A 19,961-nucleotide genomic window follows, 5' to 3' on the forward strand; every position below is an offset into this window, starting at 1 on the left:
TTAGCAGTTCTTTCTAGCCACGTGGGACCCAATCCTGCAGACAATTTGTGACAAGCATTGCATTCACTGTTGTGGTTAGATTTGCTGAAGTCTAAAGAATGCCTTGTGGTAGTTCAGAAACATGCCTGGAAGAAAGCATTTGCAAGATCAAACCCCGAGGCCCCCGATTCAGCAAAGCCTCTGAACATGTGTTTGAGGCTCACGGAATTCTTTGGTGAAGGGGAGTGATTCCCGGGGCTCTAAAGGGCTACATAATACAACAAAAACATCACTGAAAAAATAACACTCTCTGAAATAACTGCTTGTTGTTCTACAGGATTATAACATGTGTTAGCCTTGTAAACATGGAAATAAATTACATTTATTTTTCTGTGCTACTCAAATGAGGACCTGAAAATTCTCTATTTTCCAGGAAAACACCTCACCGATATCAAGGAAGATTTTTGTTCAGCTTAAGGCAGAGGATTAGGTCTGATATTGTTAGATAGTGGAGAATACTGAACTTCTGTTCTTTTTTTACTATTATTTATTATGTAATATGTACAGCCACTCACTTCCCCAACATCTTTATATTTTCTGGTGAGATTTTAATGCTTGATATACCAAGCAGAATATAAATCAGCACTGTTCATTTGTCTGAAAGACAAACTAGCAGTGTCTCCTTAGCTCTTGGGGTCATAATTCATGGTGGTCCAGCTACCACAAGAGCCAACAGGATGTGTTTCACAGGTATTAACTCCTCTGAACCTGGCCTAGAGACCTGAAGGCAGTGTTTGACTGAGAAGAGCAGTGAGGCTGCCCCCACAGACCCTGCACAAACATTGAGCCCATCACCACCACAGCAGTCATGCCAACACAACTCTGAAGTCTCACAACCAAACATTTGAAAGGTCTCTGCTCCTGCACCTTCTCTTTGATTCAGCTAATTTGATTCATCTGAGTCCCTGTATTCAATATTTCACAAGCAATTTGATATCATTTGTTTTGTAATCCAGGATCTGTGCAAACCACAACCTTCCAAAGCCCATGACAAACAAACAACTTTTTTGCCCCTGGAATTCCCCTCTCCTTTCCAACACAAGCAAAACTGAAAACCCACTTCCTCTGTCATGGAGTAGAAAAATCTGTATGTTTTAGTTGCTTCATTTTCTAGTCAGACTGCTGTCAGACAGCTTTGTCCCCCACTCTCAGGAAGCCCTGCTACTGCTCCTGGAGTTGGAGTTGAATGGTTGGACAATGCTGGGCAGATGATACAACTGGACTCCATGATCTTAAAGGTTTTGCCAACATAACCCATTCCATGATTTTATGTACAAGGCACAAAGCAGACTCTTACACACCCCTGGAAGGACACCACTGTGTGGTCCAAGGCTTGGGACACCCCACTCTTACTCCTGTCCATGGACTTACTTGGAGCATTTTGCAGCTCCCACCCAGCCCACATCACTTGGTTTCCTGGAAAACCAATGGTCACAGGGGAGAACCTGTATCATATCGTAACGTAACGCTGGGATGTGGTCAAAGCACAGACCTGCACCAAGGATTTCAGCCCTGCTCTTGAGCAGGGTGACACAGACACAACCATCAAGCACCAGCCCAAACCCTTGCTGGAACCGGCCTCACACCACGCCTGATGTCTGGAGAACCCAAAACATTTGCGTAAGTGTTTATCCCACTTTCAAAATATTATGACTAAAATCTTTCAGTGCTTGAAGCTCTAAGGCAGCAAGAAACACAAATGTAACTTTAAGACCACCAATTGTCACAATTAGTCTCAACCATAAATATGCCTGATTTCAATAGAACTTTTTACATATGTAAATAAGTACATCACCAAATCAAGCCTCAAGTCTCACAGTGTGGTATGCTGAAGTAAAAATGTAACTGTTCTGATGAGTCAAGCAGTCCCCAGTTTACCACCCAAGGGAAACATGGCGCCTGTGAGGTCTATTCTACATTGTTCCAGGCACAAGAGATAATGGTCAAATTGCCAAAAGGAGCAAATTTCAGACTTGTCAACATTACATTATCTGTTGAGGACTGATGCCCTGAGCTGAAGGTATGGGATCACTATATGGGGCAGCTTTTGCTTGGGCAGTTCAGATAAGGAATCTCATAAAATGTCTTGAGAAAAATCTGACCCTTTATAAACATTAACTTTGGCTCCTGAAGCTCTGCATGTTTTGCTCTTTCCCAGACCTCACAGACCCCTGAGTGAAAAAAGCAACTCCACGACGTGGGGCTAGTCCACAGAAGGTGCAGTGTAAATTGGTCTCCATTTCCCTTCTCTGTCCCCAGCATTCCTAGAGAGTTTAATAAATATGCAAAGCTGCAACTGCAGCCCCGATAGCTCGAGCATCTTCCGGCCATTGTGCTTACAGGTTTTGCTAATCAGAGCAAACCAGGCTTGCAAATGAAATCTGATTAAGTAGTTTTCACCTCTGAAAAAGGGGATTAGCCAGACCTTTGATCCTCAGATATTGATTTGCAACTCAAAGGAGGTGTGACCTCAGCTGGACTTGCTTCTGGTCTCAGTCCCTTCCCCTTTCACTCCTCCTCCTGTTTACCAGAAAAAAATCAGTTCATGTCTTCTCACGTAGTCAGATCTAAAGCCTATTGAAGCCAGTGGAAAACCACCCACTGACTTCAATGGGCTTTGGATCAGTCCCACAATGGCTGACTTAGCCCTAAGTCCTGGGCTGTTTCAAAGCCAGCAGAACCAATTTCCCATCAAAATGACCAGAAGCTGGGAAGATATGTTCACCTTTCAAACCTACAAATTCCACCTTTTTTCTCTCTCCCATGACAACTCTTCAGCTGGAAATGCTGAAAGTACTGCTGTTTTTTCCCTTGCACTCTGCCCAGAGTTGTTGCCCACCGTGGGTCGAAGGGCTCTGAGCCAGACTTACCGATGCAGTTAAAGGACAACTCCTGCAGGCAGAACAGGGAACAGCCATCGCCGTTTATCTTGTTCATGTCATCACATTCTTCCCCCAGTTCTCTGCAGGCAAGGCACATGCATGCAAAAAGCAGTCAGCTGGCAAAGTAGCATCAACCTGATGGTCTATGCAACCCCTCCAAAGAACCCCAAAGCCCTGATACCTGGTACAGTGGCTTTGTGTGCCCACCCCTAAAATACCTTTCCCCTCCTCCTTAAGGGAGGATTTTGATCATTCCTGGTTCACAGGCTCGTCTGGCCATTTCCCTCCTGCACATGTGGATACCACTTGCTGTTCTCTGATGAGGATATGAGCAACTTCCTTCATAGGTGGTGTGGCTGTAGCTCAGCAGGTGGGGAAAAAAGAACAGGAATCTCTGAAACTCTTTGTATTAAATCTGGAAGGGCCAGACTGTGACCCCAGCATGGGAATAAAAAGGTATAAACCTGAAGCTGGGCTATTCCAGGTTGGAACACTTGGAGGAGAGCAGTCAACAGGGATTAGGGGGTGTTGGGGACAGTCCTCGTGCCAACCCGCAGGGCTGCAGCAGCGTGTGGGGAGAAGAGTGGGAACCAGATGAGAAAGGGGCTGCCACAGCTGCAAGTGGGGCCACAAACAACCAAGCTGTGACACAGTCTGGCTCCTGCTCGCTCCTGAGGCAGCTCAGCTATTGTTTGACACTTGCTGCAAAGCCACAAGTGATGTTTGAGGAATGTGCAAACATAACAGTAGCAGAAAAGTTATGTAAAGCAAAATTAATCTGTCTTTCTCCACCTCTCTTTCCAGGATTGCCCTGGATTCATATGTTGTTTGATTGCTTTCTTTGCTTTTCTTGCCTGTTGGGCACCTTCCTGCAAATATTTGCTGCCAGGTATATAATCTGACAAAGTTGTGCTGTGTGATTGCTGATCATCATTATTTCAAGCAAATAATACTGACTGGATTAAGCTCTTGCTTGTTGTTACTTCCATAGTTTAAATAATTAAATTACCTAATGCCAGGAAGCTTTGAAGCAGCAGCCTTAAGGGCCAACATAGTAAAAGAATAAACTCTAACATAGTTGTGAAGGATTGTTTTACATTTTCAGTGGCCTGGGGACTGGTGAGAGAGGGGAGCTGATTGAGAACATGCAATTCCCAGCTCCCTCCCTCAGAGGCCAAATCTATCACCTCCAAATGCATCCCAGCTCTGGTGGTCAGTCAAACAAGGGGTTGCACCAGGAACTTGGCCCCAGTACGTGGCAGGGTTTTACCCAGCTGCCACACACATGGGACAGCATATCTAAGACAGCACTGAAGGCAGTGTGAATTCTTCCGGCACCAGGTCTGTGTAGGAAATGTCATGTACATGTATAAAGATATGGATACATGGGCAAACAGCATAAACAGCACAAAGCATCCTTGCCTATCGATCCTGCTGTCTGGACTCCATTATCTGTATCTCTGTCTGTATCTCCTGGTGCCAGGAGAGAAGGGCCTACGTTACAATTAAATGTCATCATCCCGGTAATCATCAAGCACGTGAGTCATTATCTACAGATAAGAGCCAGCCTAACCTAAGGAGACATCGGAGGTCATCAATTCCTTCCTAGTCTCAGATTCTGGCTGAGGAGATGTGCCCAGATTTATCTGTTTGCTCACTTCAGACTTACATTTGGATAATGCCATCTCCACAGTATCCACTGCCAGAGATGTACACGAGTGCAGGGGAAGGCTCGCTCTCCTCCATCCCAGACACAATCACCACCTGGTATCTGTAGGTGCTCCTGTCGCTCAGCTCCCTGCCAGACAAAAGGAAAGTCTGTGAGCCACACAACAAAGACAGCAGCAGCAGCAAAGAGCAGAGAAAGAGGGATTGGAGCAGGGTTTGGTTGCCAAAATATTAAGGTGTATTTCAATCAGCTCCTCCCAGTGTTCCTACCTTGTTTTGATGGGATTAATTTTTGGTTGGGTGGGTTGTTTTTTTTGGGTTTTTTTGTTGTTTTTTTTTTTTTTTTTGTGCGCACAATCAGCACTACCTTTGTCTATGCTTGATTTATGAACAACTCTGAAATTGGTGCAGCTCTTGACCACCAGACAGCTAAACCATTTCCTGAGAAACCCATGCATTTTGGTGAGTTGCTGCTTACATCTCCACCCTCTGCAGAGATGGCACTGCACTGACACCGTGGCAGTGCCAACCCTCACCATGAGCAGTGGGAAACACTGAGAGCATCACCAAAAGCCAGCAGTACTTCAACACGTGAGGAACCAGCCCTGTGCCTCACTCTGTTCAGCCTTGGACACTTCTTCTCCACATCAGGGACAGTGCTACCAGCAAGTCTTTGCCACAGTTCTTCTAAGGAATTTAAAATACCCTGTTATTCATTATTATTATAAATACCCATTATTTCCTGAGCAGCCCTGAGCTCAATCCAGCTGCACCTGGAGCCAGTTGGAATGTGATGTTTAGTACAAGCTGAGGATGTTTCAGTGATGGACAAATAAGTTATCCACTTCACATATGGGCATTAAAGCGGTAGAGCTAAAAAGATGGTTTCTTCCAGAGCAAAAAAATAGGATCCACACCACAGCACTGGGTATTAGCACTGAAATATTCACAGAAAGAATTAGCAAACTGTTAAATATTTATGCAAATCCATAATTACCTAAAACCTGTGCATCTGTAAATGAGGAATAATATTTTTCATATGCAATATGGGTATAATATAAGCCTAATAAAAATGTTTAGCTCTTTCACAATGTCTTTTATACTATCAAGACTCAAAACCTTCCTCAAAGAAACTCATTGCAGTTGTCCTCATTGTGCCAATTTGTGAAGCCATGGAGTGGCCAAGGCAAAATTATTTGCTCAAAGTCATCAATCAGGTTAATTGCAGAGCAGGAAAAGCAACACAGCTCTTCCCTAACCCCACCAGTCCTCTTCTCACTACTCTCACATTGCCCTAATTACTGACAGCAATATACATGGCTTTTTGTCACAGGAACTTGGTCAAAAAGCATCTACTAATGAAGTGTGTACTACAAGGAGATAAATCTACTATGCAGAGCAGCAAAGCCATTCAAGTGAATATCAATGAGTTACTGAAATCTTCAGGTTCGCAAAATAAGTATCTCCTTACAACATTCATTTAATTAACAAGCATGACTTAAACTCCAATATCCCACATTATATTTTACAACAAAGCTGTTTCTTATGGATACTGTGCCTGCAAAACAACTGGCATTGAATGAATTGCACACCAACAGCATTGGGATCTGACTCTTTGCTACTGAACATGGCAGTGGAATGGGAGCAAAACTCAGTGGAAGGAAAACAGAACTGGCTTTCTCATTCCTTCTGCACCTGATTCCTGTCAGCAACAGTCCATGGCTCCTATAAGCTAAATTTGAGAGTTCATGTAGCACAAACAATATCTTAATTCACCTACAGGCTGGGGAGATGCTTACACAGATATTGGTGAGGCTGTTTATTCAATCAAAGTGAAAAGTTTCAAACTTCTGCCTCTTGGGACTTGTTTAAAGCAACTGTTTTTCTGGGGGAGGGGAATAAAAAAATAAAAATAATAGGAAGCAACTAAAGTGACCAAACACACAGTGTAGAAAAATAACGAGGGTTTTCCTCTAGATTTTACTCCCAGATAAATCCATTTACTAAGATGGGAGGTTTCTCATATATAGTGATGAAATCAAAGCAGAGCCAAGCTTTGATTATTAAAGTACACTTGCAGAAATGTGGATTTTGTCACTGGGGATCTGCTAACCACAAAAAAAAGATTCAATATTTTGAAAATGGTAACAAATGAACAATTGGGGCAGCTAGAAAATAAATAAACCCATGCTGCTTTCTGATGCACTGAGATCATGGTCCTGAGTGCAAAATAAGAGTTTGCAGATTCTGATTTTTGGTGTGATTTCCACCAATGCCTCTAGATCATGTGGCAGGCTAAGAGCAGTGAGTGTGCCTTGCACAAGGGTTTTACTGGAGGAAAGTATGTGCGTGCACATATATGCAAAGGGACAACAGGAAAAGCTCACATTTGTTTGGAAGTTTACAGAATACAATGGAGAAAAACCTAGAACCAAATCAAGCGGGACAGAGAATGTGGTGGTTATGAATTATGAGCTGGCTGGAGATGAATCTGTACATGGGTGAGTAAGACAGAAAATTAGAAATGAAAATTATTTGGCGGAGAGAACTCTGGCCTACTTAATTATATGGATTAGGAATGGAAAACTTTGTATGGGGCCCTTGTGGACATGGAGTACATTGGCTGCTGTGGACATGGGGTAAATTGGCTGCTGGCTTTGTGGCACTGGACTGTGCTCTAACCCTGTCACCTGCTGCACATCAGGGAGGGGAGATATCCAACTGCAACCTGCTCAAAGATGGAAAGCTCTTGGAGCTTTGCATTGTGACAGGCAAATGATCCTTCAAATTTAATGACATACACACAAAAAAAGCCATTTAATCTCCTAAAATAAGGTGAAATCTCTGCATCCTTACACATTATTTGCACAGTCTGGGTCCCCTTACTCCTATGCACTCTGGGTAGAAGAGATATTAAGTTATTTATGCTCATGATACCCCAACATCCTTGTCTTAGGTTAAAATACAAATAAAGGGAAGACATGCCTGGAGACACGTGGTCCCTGTAGAGCAATGGCAGGAGTGGGACCAGGTCTCCAGAGGGGCCAATCCTCCCCATCCTCATCCCAAATCCCCTTCTGAGCAACCCAAATCTTCACAGTCTTCCCTGCACTGGGAGACAGCAGGTGAGCCCCTGGGTGTGACATCCAGGGCAGCACAAAAACCCCAGCTGTGCCCAGAGGAGCTCAGAAATGGAATGTCTGCTCCAGAGGGGCTCTTCAGCGTCACACAGGCAGAGCTGGAGATGTGGCTGGACAGGAACATCAAAAAAACACCTTAGAAACTCAAAACTGAAGCCATCATGCTTTCAACTCAACCTGGGCTGACACAACGAGTGACAAAAAGCTGACTGAGATGCATGTGGCATTTCACGATTCAACAGCTGGAACGTGAGATACTTATATCCTCCTGAACTGTTAAATGTGTCATATTGGCAGCAACTGAAAGCTTTAGCATTCCTTCACAGTGCCCACATTTTGGAGAAATATAGATGCTAAAAGGATGATATGTGCAGTACTCCAGGCAGTAATCCAGTCCCAGAGTGAGGGAGGGAAGAAGGAATGCAAGAACAGGGAGGGGAAGAGTTTATTCCCTCTCTATAGTTATAGGATACCAAGGTCGATAGTACAGACTTTCTGGAGATGTCAGCAAGACAAACTGTGCTCCAAGTGGAGATAAAAACTGTGATTTTTGACCATTTATTTCCTCCCACCTTCCCGGGGAGCTGGTGGCACAGTGACAGCAACAAAGGACACTTTCCACTCTGCTGCAGGACGCAGGACACAGCGGCTCTGTAGAATGCTGCTTAAGGAAGTGAGAGAGAAGAACATCTTTAACATCAAGGATGTGAACAAACACTCTTCAAATATGCATCTATGGTCTTTTAATGACCTTTTCTAGAACTGAGTAAGCCACATTGATCGCTGCAGCTTCCACCTGTGGGGAGGCAGCCTTATTAAAAAGCAATGATTCGAGACCTCTGCTTAGAGGGGGAACTGGGACGTGCTGTGGGAAATACCATGAGGGCAACTTTCCTGTCTGTTGTGGCAAGTGACAGATCCAGGGTCAGGGATATAGAACCCTCTAATTCTTTTCCTGTTTCTACTGGGGAGGCTGGGCAGTTGAGTTAATCTTGCTCTCTCCTCCCCCTAGGTGAGGGACCTCTGCTCTCATTTTGGGTTTTCCTGGAAGACTTAACAGGAAAACTTATACCTGTGGGAAGTTGTTTTTTACTCAGACCAAGGTGGGTTTAAAGGATCATTGAATTTACAGAAGAAACACTCATGCCTTTGAGTTCCAGCACACCTGCAAGGGCTGACACTGCCCCAACCACATCTGCTCTGTGCACTCTGTAGGGTTTCAGCATCTGAGGACACACTCGAGATGCAGTGAAAGCATTGATGGAAAGCAAACATCCCATGCCTCTTTTCCTACTACCATGGCATATATGTTTTTTCCTACTACAAATAACATCAGGAGGGTTTCTTATACAGCAAAGATTTGTTTCCAACAGAACTGAAAATATCCTTAAGGCTGAGCACCGCTTCTGTCCTATGAAAAGGCAAATGGTCAGACAACAATGAAAGCAGACAGTGCTCCTTTTATTTAAGGACAAGATGACACAGGCTTAAGCATCCCCAATTAAATTATGGCTGTCACAGCCAGTGTTGTGTGAAAAAGGCAAATTCTACACCTGGAGTGTCCTCATGAAGCACCCATCTGTCTTTGGCCTTAAACAGACACCAAAGACTTGAGACAAAAGATGACATTTCCTTGCTGTCTCTCTGCAGCCCAGAACAAGCTCTGCTCTGCTGGTGACACCCCTGTTTCCCTCTAGCACTGTCACCTTTGCTCTTCTCTAGCAAGGAAGCTTTGCTGAGCAAAACAGGAAATCTGCTGGCAGCAAACAGCACCAACCCCACATCTTCCCTCGTTGCAATGCTTTAGATCAGCTGCCAGGGTGGACTGAATTACAACCACAAACAGAAGAGCTGAAGGTCTGCACCATCCCTTGTCCTGTCAGATGCAGCCTGGAGCTGTCCAGTCTGTCCCCACATGTTGCTCACAGCCTCTGAAAGTTTCATTTCCAGAGGTCCTGAATTACCCCAAATATCCACTAACACCATGGTGTTTACAGCTTTCACTATCCTCAGGTCCTCCAAAAGCAACTGATAAAGAGTAAGCCAGGGGGGTGAGGTCACTTTAGGACAACCCAAACAGATCTGCTCCCCAAGTTCCATTATTTTCCCTTTATTGCCATTGACTGCACAATATTTTCTACTTCTTCTTCTTCTTTCCTCTCACACAGTCTCCCCCTTGCTCTGCCTTTTTTTAATAAAAATGGCATGAGAAGCACGGCAGAAGATAATGAAGAGAATTCCTGCCTGGCTCTGCAGTTGGGAGAGAGGAGGGGCAGGATGCTGTAAACACAAGAAGGACGTCAAAAATCCCGAGCTCTTGCACCAGGCTGTTATTTCAGCTGTGGTCCGAGCTCTCCCTGTTTGGATAAGCCCAGCAACATGGCAGGTGCAAAGGCCTCAAAACAACTCTCTCAGAAGACATAAATGCCAGGGAAACAGCCTTGGAGAGGCTTTTCTTTCTCTCTCTCTCTCTCTCTCTCTCTCTCTCTATGAGGAGAGAGATACCAACAGGGGCCAGAGGTTTACTCTGTGCCCTCCAGCTTTTTATTTTTATTATTATTTTCATTTTATTTGTTTACAAGCACAGGAAGACAGGGTAGTTGGAGTACTAAATGAACACCAGGGGCTGGATGGGATACGTGGGACTGGATGATGGATTTCTGCTCCTAAATTCAACTTAAACCTGAACTGGGTGTTTCCAAGGAAGAATGATGGGGCAGCCAACGGTCTGAACAGATAATCTCAGCTGAACACTTGGTACATTCTGTCCCAGCAGGACTGTTCTTTCTGAAGCTCAGACTCAACTTTTGCTTCTGGCTGTGTCAGAAAGTTTAACTAACACCTAAACCAGCCACCTTACCCAGTCATGCAATAATCCACGGGTTTGGGACTGAAGTCAGAAGCTAAAGGATCCAACATATTAGAAAAGGAAAACATCCTTTGATCCTTGGAATATTTCTAGAGCCAAAGCCACCACCAACTCTCATAATCACCACAAATCCAAACCAGGCAATTAGTCTGTAGCTCTGCTCTCTCTTCCATTGGTGTAAATCTCAAGTAATTCAGCAAAACACTGCAGGTTTAAACCACCACAGTTCAGTGGCTCATCTGTCCCTCTGAGCTGCATTTGCTGCTCAGAACAGCTCCATGCCTGCACAAGATGCCCTGGGGGAGGATTACATGACTGCCTGCAGCACCTCTGCTCTGAAACCCTGTTTAGGACCTTAAACACATTTTTTTACACATACTGCTGTCCTGTGCTTTTCATGCAAGGACTGTTTTGTAAGTAGTGAACCTACAGATATAGATGCAACTGATTAACTTCTGCATATATATTACTTTGATATAATCATCCAAGCATTTGCCCTGCTACCAGTTGAAAATGGTAGCATATTTAATAAAAAAAAAAAAAAAAAGTTTGCAGCCAAGGCCTTAAAGATAATTCTTTTAAAATATCCTCCAAAACCAAAAATCAATGTAAAGAGATCAATTTGCTTCTCTCATGTTTAACAACAGCAACAAAAATATGAATTTTTAAGGTGGCTGATATAAATGGACAATCTCACTGAGATTAGGTTACAAATCCCGGGATAAAGTAAATCCTTGAGGCCCTGGGCCTCACATGGGTTTTTGCACTAGACAGGCAATTTCACGGCAGCACACAGGTTAAGTGTCAGAGCACCTGGTTGCTATTAGAAGCAGGGAAGCAAGAATAAAAAATCTGTTGTGTTTTCTTCTCCACTGCTGCACTCAGACCCTGAGTGAGATGGGAGCACTTCTCAGCATGAGGCTCAGATGTGGCCACTGCAGGAGGGGAGGCTGGTGTGGTTTAGCTGAGGAAGGAAAGATTGTGGACACGGAATGCAGAAAACCCTATTTCCAACTGAAGGAAGCCAGCAGTTCTCCACTGATTTTGAGGGAATAATGCCAGTATCCTCCACCTGAGGACAGTGCTCGGGCGTCCCGGTGCACCAGGGAGAAAACAGCAACACAGCCAGCAGGCAGGCTGGGACAGGATGGCTCTGTCAAGGCCATCACTGTCTCTGACGAAGCTCTGCCTGTTGCATCGTGCCTGTCTGTGAGCACTGCCTGGTTACTGACACCCTGAACCACGTCCCGGCTGTGACGCCGTGTGTCCGTGCACGACCGCCAGCATCCCCCTGCTTACAGCACGGGGCAGGAGCAGTGCCTGCTGCACACCCTGCCCACCACACCCTGGGAGCCAACAGCCACCGCTCAGCTTTTGGATCATCACTGGGACTGGGAGCACTTCAGCTGCTGCCCTCAGCCCTGTGCCAGTCCATGGAGTTTGGGCAGAAGTCTCTTCCGAGTTTAGGGTGGTCAGCCTGGCAGAATAACCCTCTTCACCTTTTCTGTATGCAGACCTGACTTCTTGGATTTTTTTCAACAGGCCTGAGTCAAGACCTGATTTTCAGAACTCAATACCCTCCTGTTTCCCTGTAATCTCACCAAGATGGTGAACAGAGCCATAGGAGCAAACACTCACAGCGTCTGATCCAAAGGCTCCTGGAGCCAGTGGAAGTTATTTTGTGCATTTCCAGTAGAGCTTAGATTGGGCCCCAAGTGAACACAGATGTTTGCAGTGTTCTCTGGTTTCACATCTACTATCCCACCTCACCAAGACCTATTTTGGGGGGTCCAGGCAGGAGGGCTATGCCCTCCTGCTCCTCAGGAGGAGGGAGGGATAACAGGCAGGGGTGTTCTGTCACACCAAGAGCAGAGCAGAGCACAGACATGGGTGAGGAGATGAGGCAACTCCTCCAGAGGAACATTTTGTCATTTCCCTCCTCAGGGGTTGTGTGTTTTGCCGTAAGCCACTGCAGATTATGAGAAATCCTACTGGCTGGTCTCCAGTGGGATCTCTAATGGTTTAATAACTGAACATTACTGAACATACTTCCACTAGCCTCGTCCTAAAATCCCATCATCTAATTTCCTCTATTGTCATTACATCTGCAACTGGTCTTACAATTTAAAAAAATCTTGTGCCACTGTGAATAAATGGTCTGGTTTACTGCATTGGGCTTTCAGGGACTGATAATTTGGGGTATCAAATTCCAGGCACCATCTCTGAGGTACAATTTGAAAAGAAGAAGGAGCTTTCTTTCCACCTTGCTCTTCCTATCACAAAAGCACCAGGAAAATGCAATTGGGATATCAGCACAGAGATGCCCAATGTCACCATTCATTCAAGGAGATCCTGACCAAAGAGACTGAGGGAAGTTTGGGTGAAACATTCCCAAGATGGGTGCCTTGGGCCTGCAGCAGGATCAGCAGGTTGTACGCCATGCAGTGATACCCCTAACATCATGGAATTCCAGAATGGTTCAGGTTGGAAGGGACCTTAAAACTCATCTCATTTTAACCTGTCCACCAGACCAGATTGCTCAGGGCCCTGCCCAACACAGCCTGGACACACTTTTGTCTTGACTGTCACTGGAACCCACGAGATATAAAGGACAACACAGGTATTTCACTCTGATTGCAGTGTTCTTTCCAAATCCTTGCCTGCTTCAGTGTAGATTCAAATTTAACAGAGACTTGGAATGCATTTCCTAGGAAAATATATTAAAATAAAATGCCCAGGAAATGATCGGGCCAATAGTTCAGCAAAAGTAGCTGAGAAAAGCTGTATTGGCTGACTGATATAAAGGTAGGTAACACGTTTCTGCTATTTCTGCAGTATTGGAGGTTCACTCCAAGTTTTACAAGGGAGTTATTTTTAAATTGTTGCATAACACATGTCTGTCCAATATTTCTTTCCTCAATCAAGCAAAGAAAATGCATTTGTTATTCCTGGGAGACTTCTGGTGCTTCTTATCTTATTTAGAGCCCACAAAAAAGATGCACATAAGAAGGCAAAGATCAGAGAGAAGTTATTATCCATGAGATAATGCACAACCTAATTTACCACATATCTGAGACTGTTTTACCCACAATAAATTATTTTGCCCAGCAGGAAAAGTCCTGTTTGACCTTTTTTTTTTTATTTTTTTTTTTCCTTCTCATGCAGCTGAAAACTCTGCTACTACTTCTAGGTCATGAGTTCAAATACCATCCTGGCTGGAGTGATTAAATATATCAATTTCTAATAGCATCCATTTGGATAATAATAGGATAGCTGTTAATGTTCACTTTTTTAGGGACAATTGCACATGGCTAAGTTGTAATCTACAGGTTGATCTCTTGACAGTCCCCATTTATTGACCAAGATGTACTTTGGAGATGGGATCCAATGTAGCAGCAATTCTTGGGGAATCCCTGTCTGGAACAGAGCTGATCCCAAAGGCAAGTGTCACTCCCCAGATGGGGCAGCCCCCTCTTTCCTGAAACAATTTCTTTAGGAGTGGTGGCTGTTGGGCATTCAGAGCAATCCCATCCTTCAAAGGTAGACCCAGGCTGAAAAATTCCTCTGGGCTGCCTTGTGCTGAGATCACAAACCCATAAAGATATCAACCCGCCCTTACTACCTTTATTCTTGCATCATGTGCAGCCGAGCCAGAACAGGAGCTACGGATTCTGTCAAGTGCCAGCTTTAGTTACAGCATTACATAAGAAACCGCAACAGCGAGGAGCCACAAATCTATCACTACAGCTGGCACCAAACCCTCTCTGCACAGGCTTAGCGGAAAAGCTGCCTCCTGAATGGGCAAAGAGTGTCAAATTGTTCTTTCTCCTCTCCAGGGCACAGTTAAGGCAATTTGGCAGAGGGTGGTAAGGGAAAAAATTGCTCTGTGTGTGAGGTCAGGAAGCAGGTTTTCTTTTGCAAAGATAACCTGGCACCTTTAATGAAGATAGCAGAGAAGAAGGAAAGCCATGAGAAGGTGGCTTCCAGCTGTCAAATCACATCAGCCAAGTGGAGATGCATCACCCCTGAGAGCAGCAGCACCGTTGGCCCCCAACACTCCCTTGGAAGCTCTTTGGATGAAGGCTCTCTGTATTTCCTCTTTGATACACCCAGGACGCTACTGGCAGCTGTAAATAATAACAACCACTACCTCAGGATTTAACAGCACGACATGTGAAGGAGAGAGGCAGAAACAGGAGATGGAATAGAAGCAGTTTTCATCTTTGTCATCTTTTTCCTCTTGCTGGCTCACCGAGCCCTCAGGGCTGTGTGCTCCTACCTGGCACAGGGAGCAGTGTCAGTCACCCCTGTGCCTCCCTGCCCAGGTCCATGCAAGCCACAGGTGAGGCCCCACTGCTGGGAAAGGAAAGCATTTCCCCAGGGGGTATTGGCAGTGGAGTTGCTACTGTGTGGAGGAGTCTCCTTCCCACAGCACGTCACCTCTGCTAGGGTCAGGTGAAACTATGACCAGTTTCCTGCTGCTGGGAGGGAAGGACTGGGACAGGCAATTGTCCCACATTGTTCTGTTCTTTCATCATTGGGGATTTCCAGGTTCATAAAGGAGGAACAGGGCAATCTGTACTGGCTGCATGAGGAAGGAGTTGATGACACAGCCAAGGCCAGGCATGGCCTCAGAGCAGCACAGGGACAATGCCAGCCCATACCGAGCACCAGGACTGCCACGCTGTCCTACACCAGCTGCACAGCAAACATCATAACTTTGCCAAAACTGACAACAGGCAGCTCCAAGACACTCAAAACTCTTCACTGACAAGGCTTTTGTACAGTGACAGCATGGCTACTATTCCTGCTGGGAAAGTAGGATCTGAAAAGGAAAAAATTATTTACTCCTTAACAAAAGGACTCTGGATGAAGAACTAGGCAAGTTCTTGAACCTGAAACTGGAAATTACAGGTTTAAGAGAAATCTGGTGGTACAGAAAGGTGTTTGCTTCTTGGGAAAACTCAAAATAGCTTTGTCCATGGAAAGCTAGCATAGAAAGCTAATGATAGGGAAACTCTTAGAAATGAGCAAGAAGGTGTGAATAAGAGTAAATCTGTTCCTGCTGAAGCTTGGTAAAAGTGATTCTACTGGAGAGAAGTTGTAAAATGTCATATGGGTATAGCCAGGGATCTCTAACCTATTACTAAAGAAAAAAATAACATGGAGAATTGTGCAATTATGGGAAAGAAACCTCCTAGATGGAGATTAGTGAACAATACCTTTAATAATGACAGTTGCCTGGTAGCACGTGATGTGAGAATGGGCATTAAATACTGTCTCAACAACAGACACACTTTTGCATTTACAACTAGTAGCAGAAATAGGCAGGATAGAAGAGAAATTTGAATGAAAATGGATTTTTTTTTCATTCAGTTATCACTTTTAGGCTGACTAACAAACATTTCCTCAAAAAAAAAAAATCAGAAATCCAAAAGTTCAAGTAACCAGAGACATACAGAATTGGTAAATAGGCTCAATCAATGCAGAGAAAGATGAAGTTATGATGAAAAAATTAATAACATACAGGTTTGGATGTCTTGAAATGGTCTACATGTTGGTATAGGACAATATTACACATGTTAGGACCAGGAAAGTCAGAATAAACTGGGAATTCTTTGTTGTAAGTGAGAGGGGAAGAAAGCAGTTAATTGGAAAGTCAGGCTGGATGGAGCTCTGAGCAACCTGCTCTAGTGAAAGGTGTCCCTGGCAAGGGGTTGGAATGAGATGATCTTCAAGACCCCTTCAACACAAAATATTCCGTGTTTCTATGATTCCATGATTTATTCAGTTGCAAGGCAGCTGTGAACCATCAGAGGGATGGAAAAACATAGGAGGTCCTTGCACACTTCAAAGCATCCAGGGTAGCTGGGTGTTTGTGTACAAGGACAGCTGGAATGCCATCTACAGCTCTAAAGCCAGCTGGGAATCCAGATGTGTAGAACACCAGCATCTCGTGGACAACCTTGCAGATAAATCTGGGCATGCAAAATGTTTTCTTAATGTTTCAGTCCTATCTTAGATATTCCCCAGTATTTCCTGGCATATCGAGAGAGGTTTGGCATAGTTATTATGGAGGAGGGATGAGCAGAAGATGGGTGATAATGTGGGCTTCAGCTTTTGGTGTCGAGAGAAAAACCACCCAGTGATCTGTATCTTGTTTGGGTGGAAATATGGTGTTAATTATCTTCATGACAGATAGATTTGGCAATTCATTTCAGCTGCTTTAGATCATGCATTCCTCTGGCTGGTAGACCTCCAGAAAAGAGAGAAATAGATCCTTGAGGTGAAGGAAGGAATGCCATAATAAGGACAGATGTCACTGTGAAGTTTTAGTGTTGCATTGTCCAGAGACTTGGGTTTAGATATCATCATTGTGATATTCATAATTTCCCAGTCTGCTCAGCTGGGCCTGGGTCAGGTCTTGACTTCAGGGAGCTAAAATGCACACCAATAAGTAAAGAGTTTTTGCTCATTATGAACAGCTAATTGTAATAACACCTGATTCTAACAACATATTTAAAAATATTGTACTTACTTGAACAAGAACTGCTGTTTACACAGATGATGATCAGTCCCCTCCAAATATTATCAAGCAACAGAAAAGGTTTAGCCACAGTCAGTGCAAAGTAGCCAAAATTGAGAAGAAAAACCTATACCCTGTACAAGAAAATGCAAGCTCCTCTCTCAATGTCTCTATTTTGAAGTCTGAAGGCAGGATCTCCATCTGTCAGCTCAGTACCAAAGCTCTGGTAGGAAGGGCTCAGAATAACATATCACAGTACTGCAAACCTGCTTCTCAGTGAAACCTCAACTCTGCAAACCCAAACCTTGAACCAGGGCTTCATGCTGAGATTCCTTCTCAGGTTATTTCAGTCAAAGCCTTTGTCTTGAAAAAACTCTACTGGTTAACACCACAAAGACAACCTGATCCAGTGCTGTCCACCACACTTTGAGGCTTCTTACAAAGTCTGTGGCAGAAAACTTGGCAAAATTTCCAACTCTTTGAAACTTTTTCAGTTACTCTGACAACTTTCCGAAACCAATCTCAGTGTCTCTTGGCTTGGTCTGCCACAGGAGAGCAAGTAGGTCTTGTAAGTGCACTCAGCTCCTCACTGCTCACAAACTGGGATACTGGGAGTGCCATGGGGAATATGGGCTGCTCACCCCAGACTGCCCTGGTGGGACCGACACCTCACTGTGTCTCTGACACCACCCAGAGAGCTCTGTGCACTGACAGCTCACTGAGCTCTTAAAAAAATCAGCAATGACTACTCTCCAACACAACAATGTGAATGTAAAAAAGCTCCAGTAATGATGAAAAACCACTACTCAATTGCTATTGTGAGCATGTCACAGAGTATTTCTAGAGAACAACCTCTGAGCATGTGCACAACCCACACTTTGGATTAAATTGTGAGCTGAGACTTTGAGACTTGCAGATGAGGCTCCTTCCTTATCAGTTGCTGTGGTGTGAAGACTCAGCAGTTCTATACTGCACCTGGCCTGACCTCTTTTTTTCCCCCTCACTGACTTATTTAGCTTTCTGCTAGGCTCTGGCTCTCATTTTGTATCCCAGAAACCAGCAATTGTGGCTGATCACACTCAGTGGAATTGAGCGTATCTCGCCTGGTTTCTGCAAGGTCCAAGGATAAGTTCCTGGATAAGGTCCTGTCCCTCAGAAATTAATGTTTAAGTCTCAACTTGAGCCAAGAGTTGAGATTAAAATTCAGCTTGAGAACAGAAGGTCTGGCATTATTTTGCATTTCTTAATAAAATGTTTCCACCATTCGAGTTATTTACTCTCCTCTGTGGAGCACCCAGTGCTGACTAGGCAAGGGCTATCCATTAAAGGCTGTTTCTCCTCTCAGGTTAAAAGGAAGCTCCCTCTCTTTGATGGGAAGAAGGTAAGAGAAATTAATTTTTCTTTCAGCATCGCCACACCTGGGGAAAGGGTCTTGCTCACAGATAACACTGCAAGCAAATATTTTCTTTGGGAGAAAAAGAGAAAGTGAAGATCAAGGTCAGAGGAGGCAAGAGTAAAGATATGTGACTGCCTTCAAAATAGCCTTCCACAGAACATGTGGGGGTGTTGTGCTATTTAATATAGAAAACATGCAAGGGCACCAAGGAGGGGCAACTGGCTTGGGGCTCACAGGGAGATAAAGTCTGGCTGCACACATATGCTGAATTCCAGTGGTGCAGAATGAGGTAAGCAGGCAGATGTGAACAGGGGAGAGAGAGAGCAGAGAGAGAGACCTCTACACACATTCATAAGTGGGAGCACAGCCCAGTGCCTCTGTCCCTGAATTCCTTGGTCCTTCCTTCCTGCTTTGGGAGAGTCTTTGCACAAGGTTCCAATGGAAAATTCATGTTGCTTTTGCCTCTACCAGAAAACCACAACCCTATGCAGAGCTTCAAGGAGTTTGCTGTGTCTCCAGGTATGGCCCAGCAGCAGCCTCTGAATCTCCCCCATCACCAGGGCATACCGATCAGTGCTGCACCCAGATGATGCGATAAAAAATTCATCTCACTTTTCAAGAGTTCAAACGCATGAAGAAGCCTTGAATCACACAATCACAGAATGGTTTGGGGTGGAAAGGATCTTAAAGACCATCTTGCTCCAAACCCCCTGCCATGGGCAGGGATACCTTCCACTGTCCCAGGTTTGCTCAGAGCCCCGTTCAGCCTGGCCTTGGACACTTCCAGGGATGCAGGGCCAGCCACAGCTTCTCTGGGCACCCTGTGCCAGGGCCTCACCACCTCATTATAAATCAGCCAAAACAGTCTCAAAGCCAACTATGAGTGCTTAAGAATCTGTGTATCTCCTCACCCAGTGACTAAAGCTTCACTTCCCAAGTGTCCTGTCAGAGCTCACTGGCAGGATTTTCCCCGTGGTCCCCAGTAAGGCACAAAGGAAGTGAGCCCAGCTAGCCTGGAGGGTTTGGATGGGATTTGGTTGTGAGGTTGTCTGTGCCAGCTTCCATTTCTGTCCAGAAAGAATGCATTCAATTTTCTGATTTTTAGCTGGCTGTGTAACTACCTGAGACATACAGACAGGGACAGTGCTGCTAACAATGTGATTTAATCAATGACCCTCAGGAAAACTTGTCATTTATTCCTGGCTACTGATTTAATTTTTAGAGCACTCCTCCACTTCAGCTAACTGTGAGCTAGAAATGACCCACAAAATCATAATACAAGATGAAGAAACAGAATTCAGAATGCAAGTTATGTTTTGGGCTTCTCTCTTTGCTTGCACATTGTGTTATGAAGTCAAAACTGGACCTGTTTCTGTGAGAACTTGTGCTAAGGTATGCAAGTATTTCAAACCAAACCAGTCCCATTTTCCAATGAGAGTGG

The 19,961-nt window shown here is 44.6% G+C and overlaps 1 protein-coding gene across 1 annotated transcript in view; it reads right to left on the minus strand.

Moving 5' to 3' along the window:
• The window catches only part of PAPPA (pappalysin 1), a 173,312-nt gene that overhangs the window by 79,174 nt on the left and 74,177 nt on the right, over positions 1-19,961 (minus strand). Inside the window, exons 8-9 of the mRNA XM_062505610.1 lie at positions 4,591-4,719; positions 2,910-3,001 (exon numbers count right to left, since the gene is read on the minus strand). Coding sequence (XP_062361594.1) covers positions 2,910-3,001; positions 4,591-4,719 — 221 coding nt within the window. The remainder of the gene's footprint in view (positions 1-2,909; positions 3,002-4,590; positions 4,720-19,961) is intronic.

Source organism: Cinclus cinclus, chromosome 19, assembly GCF_963662255.1.
Source record: "Cinclus cinclus chromosome 19, bCinCin1.1, whole genome shotgun sequence".
Lineage (NCBI taxonomy): Eukaryota > Metazoa > Chordata > Aves > Passeriformes > Cinclidae > Cinclus > Cinclus cinclus.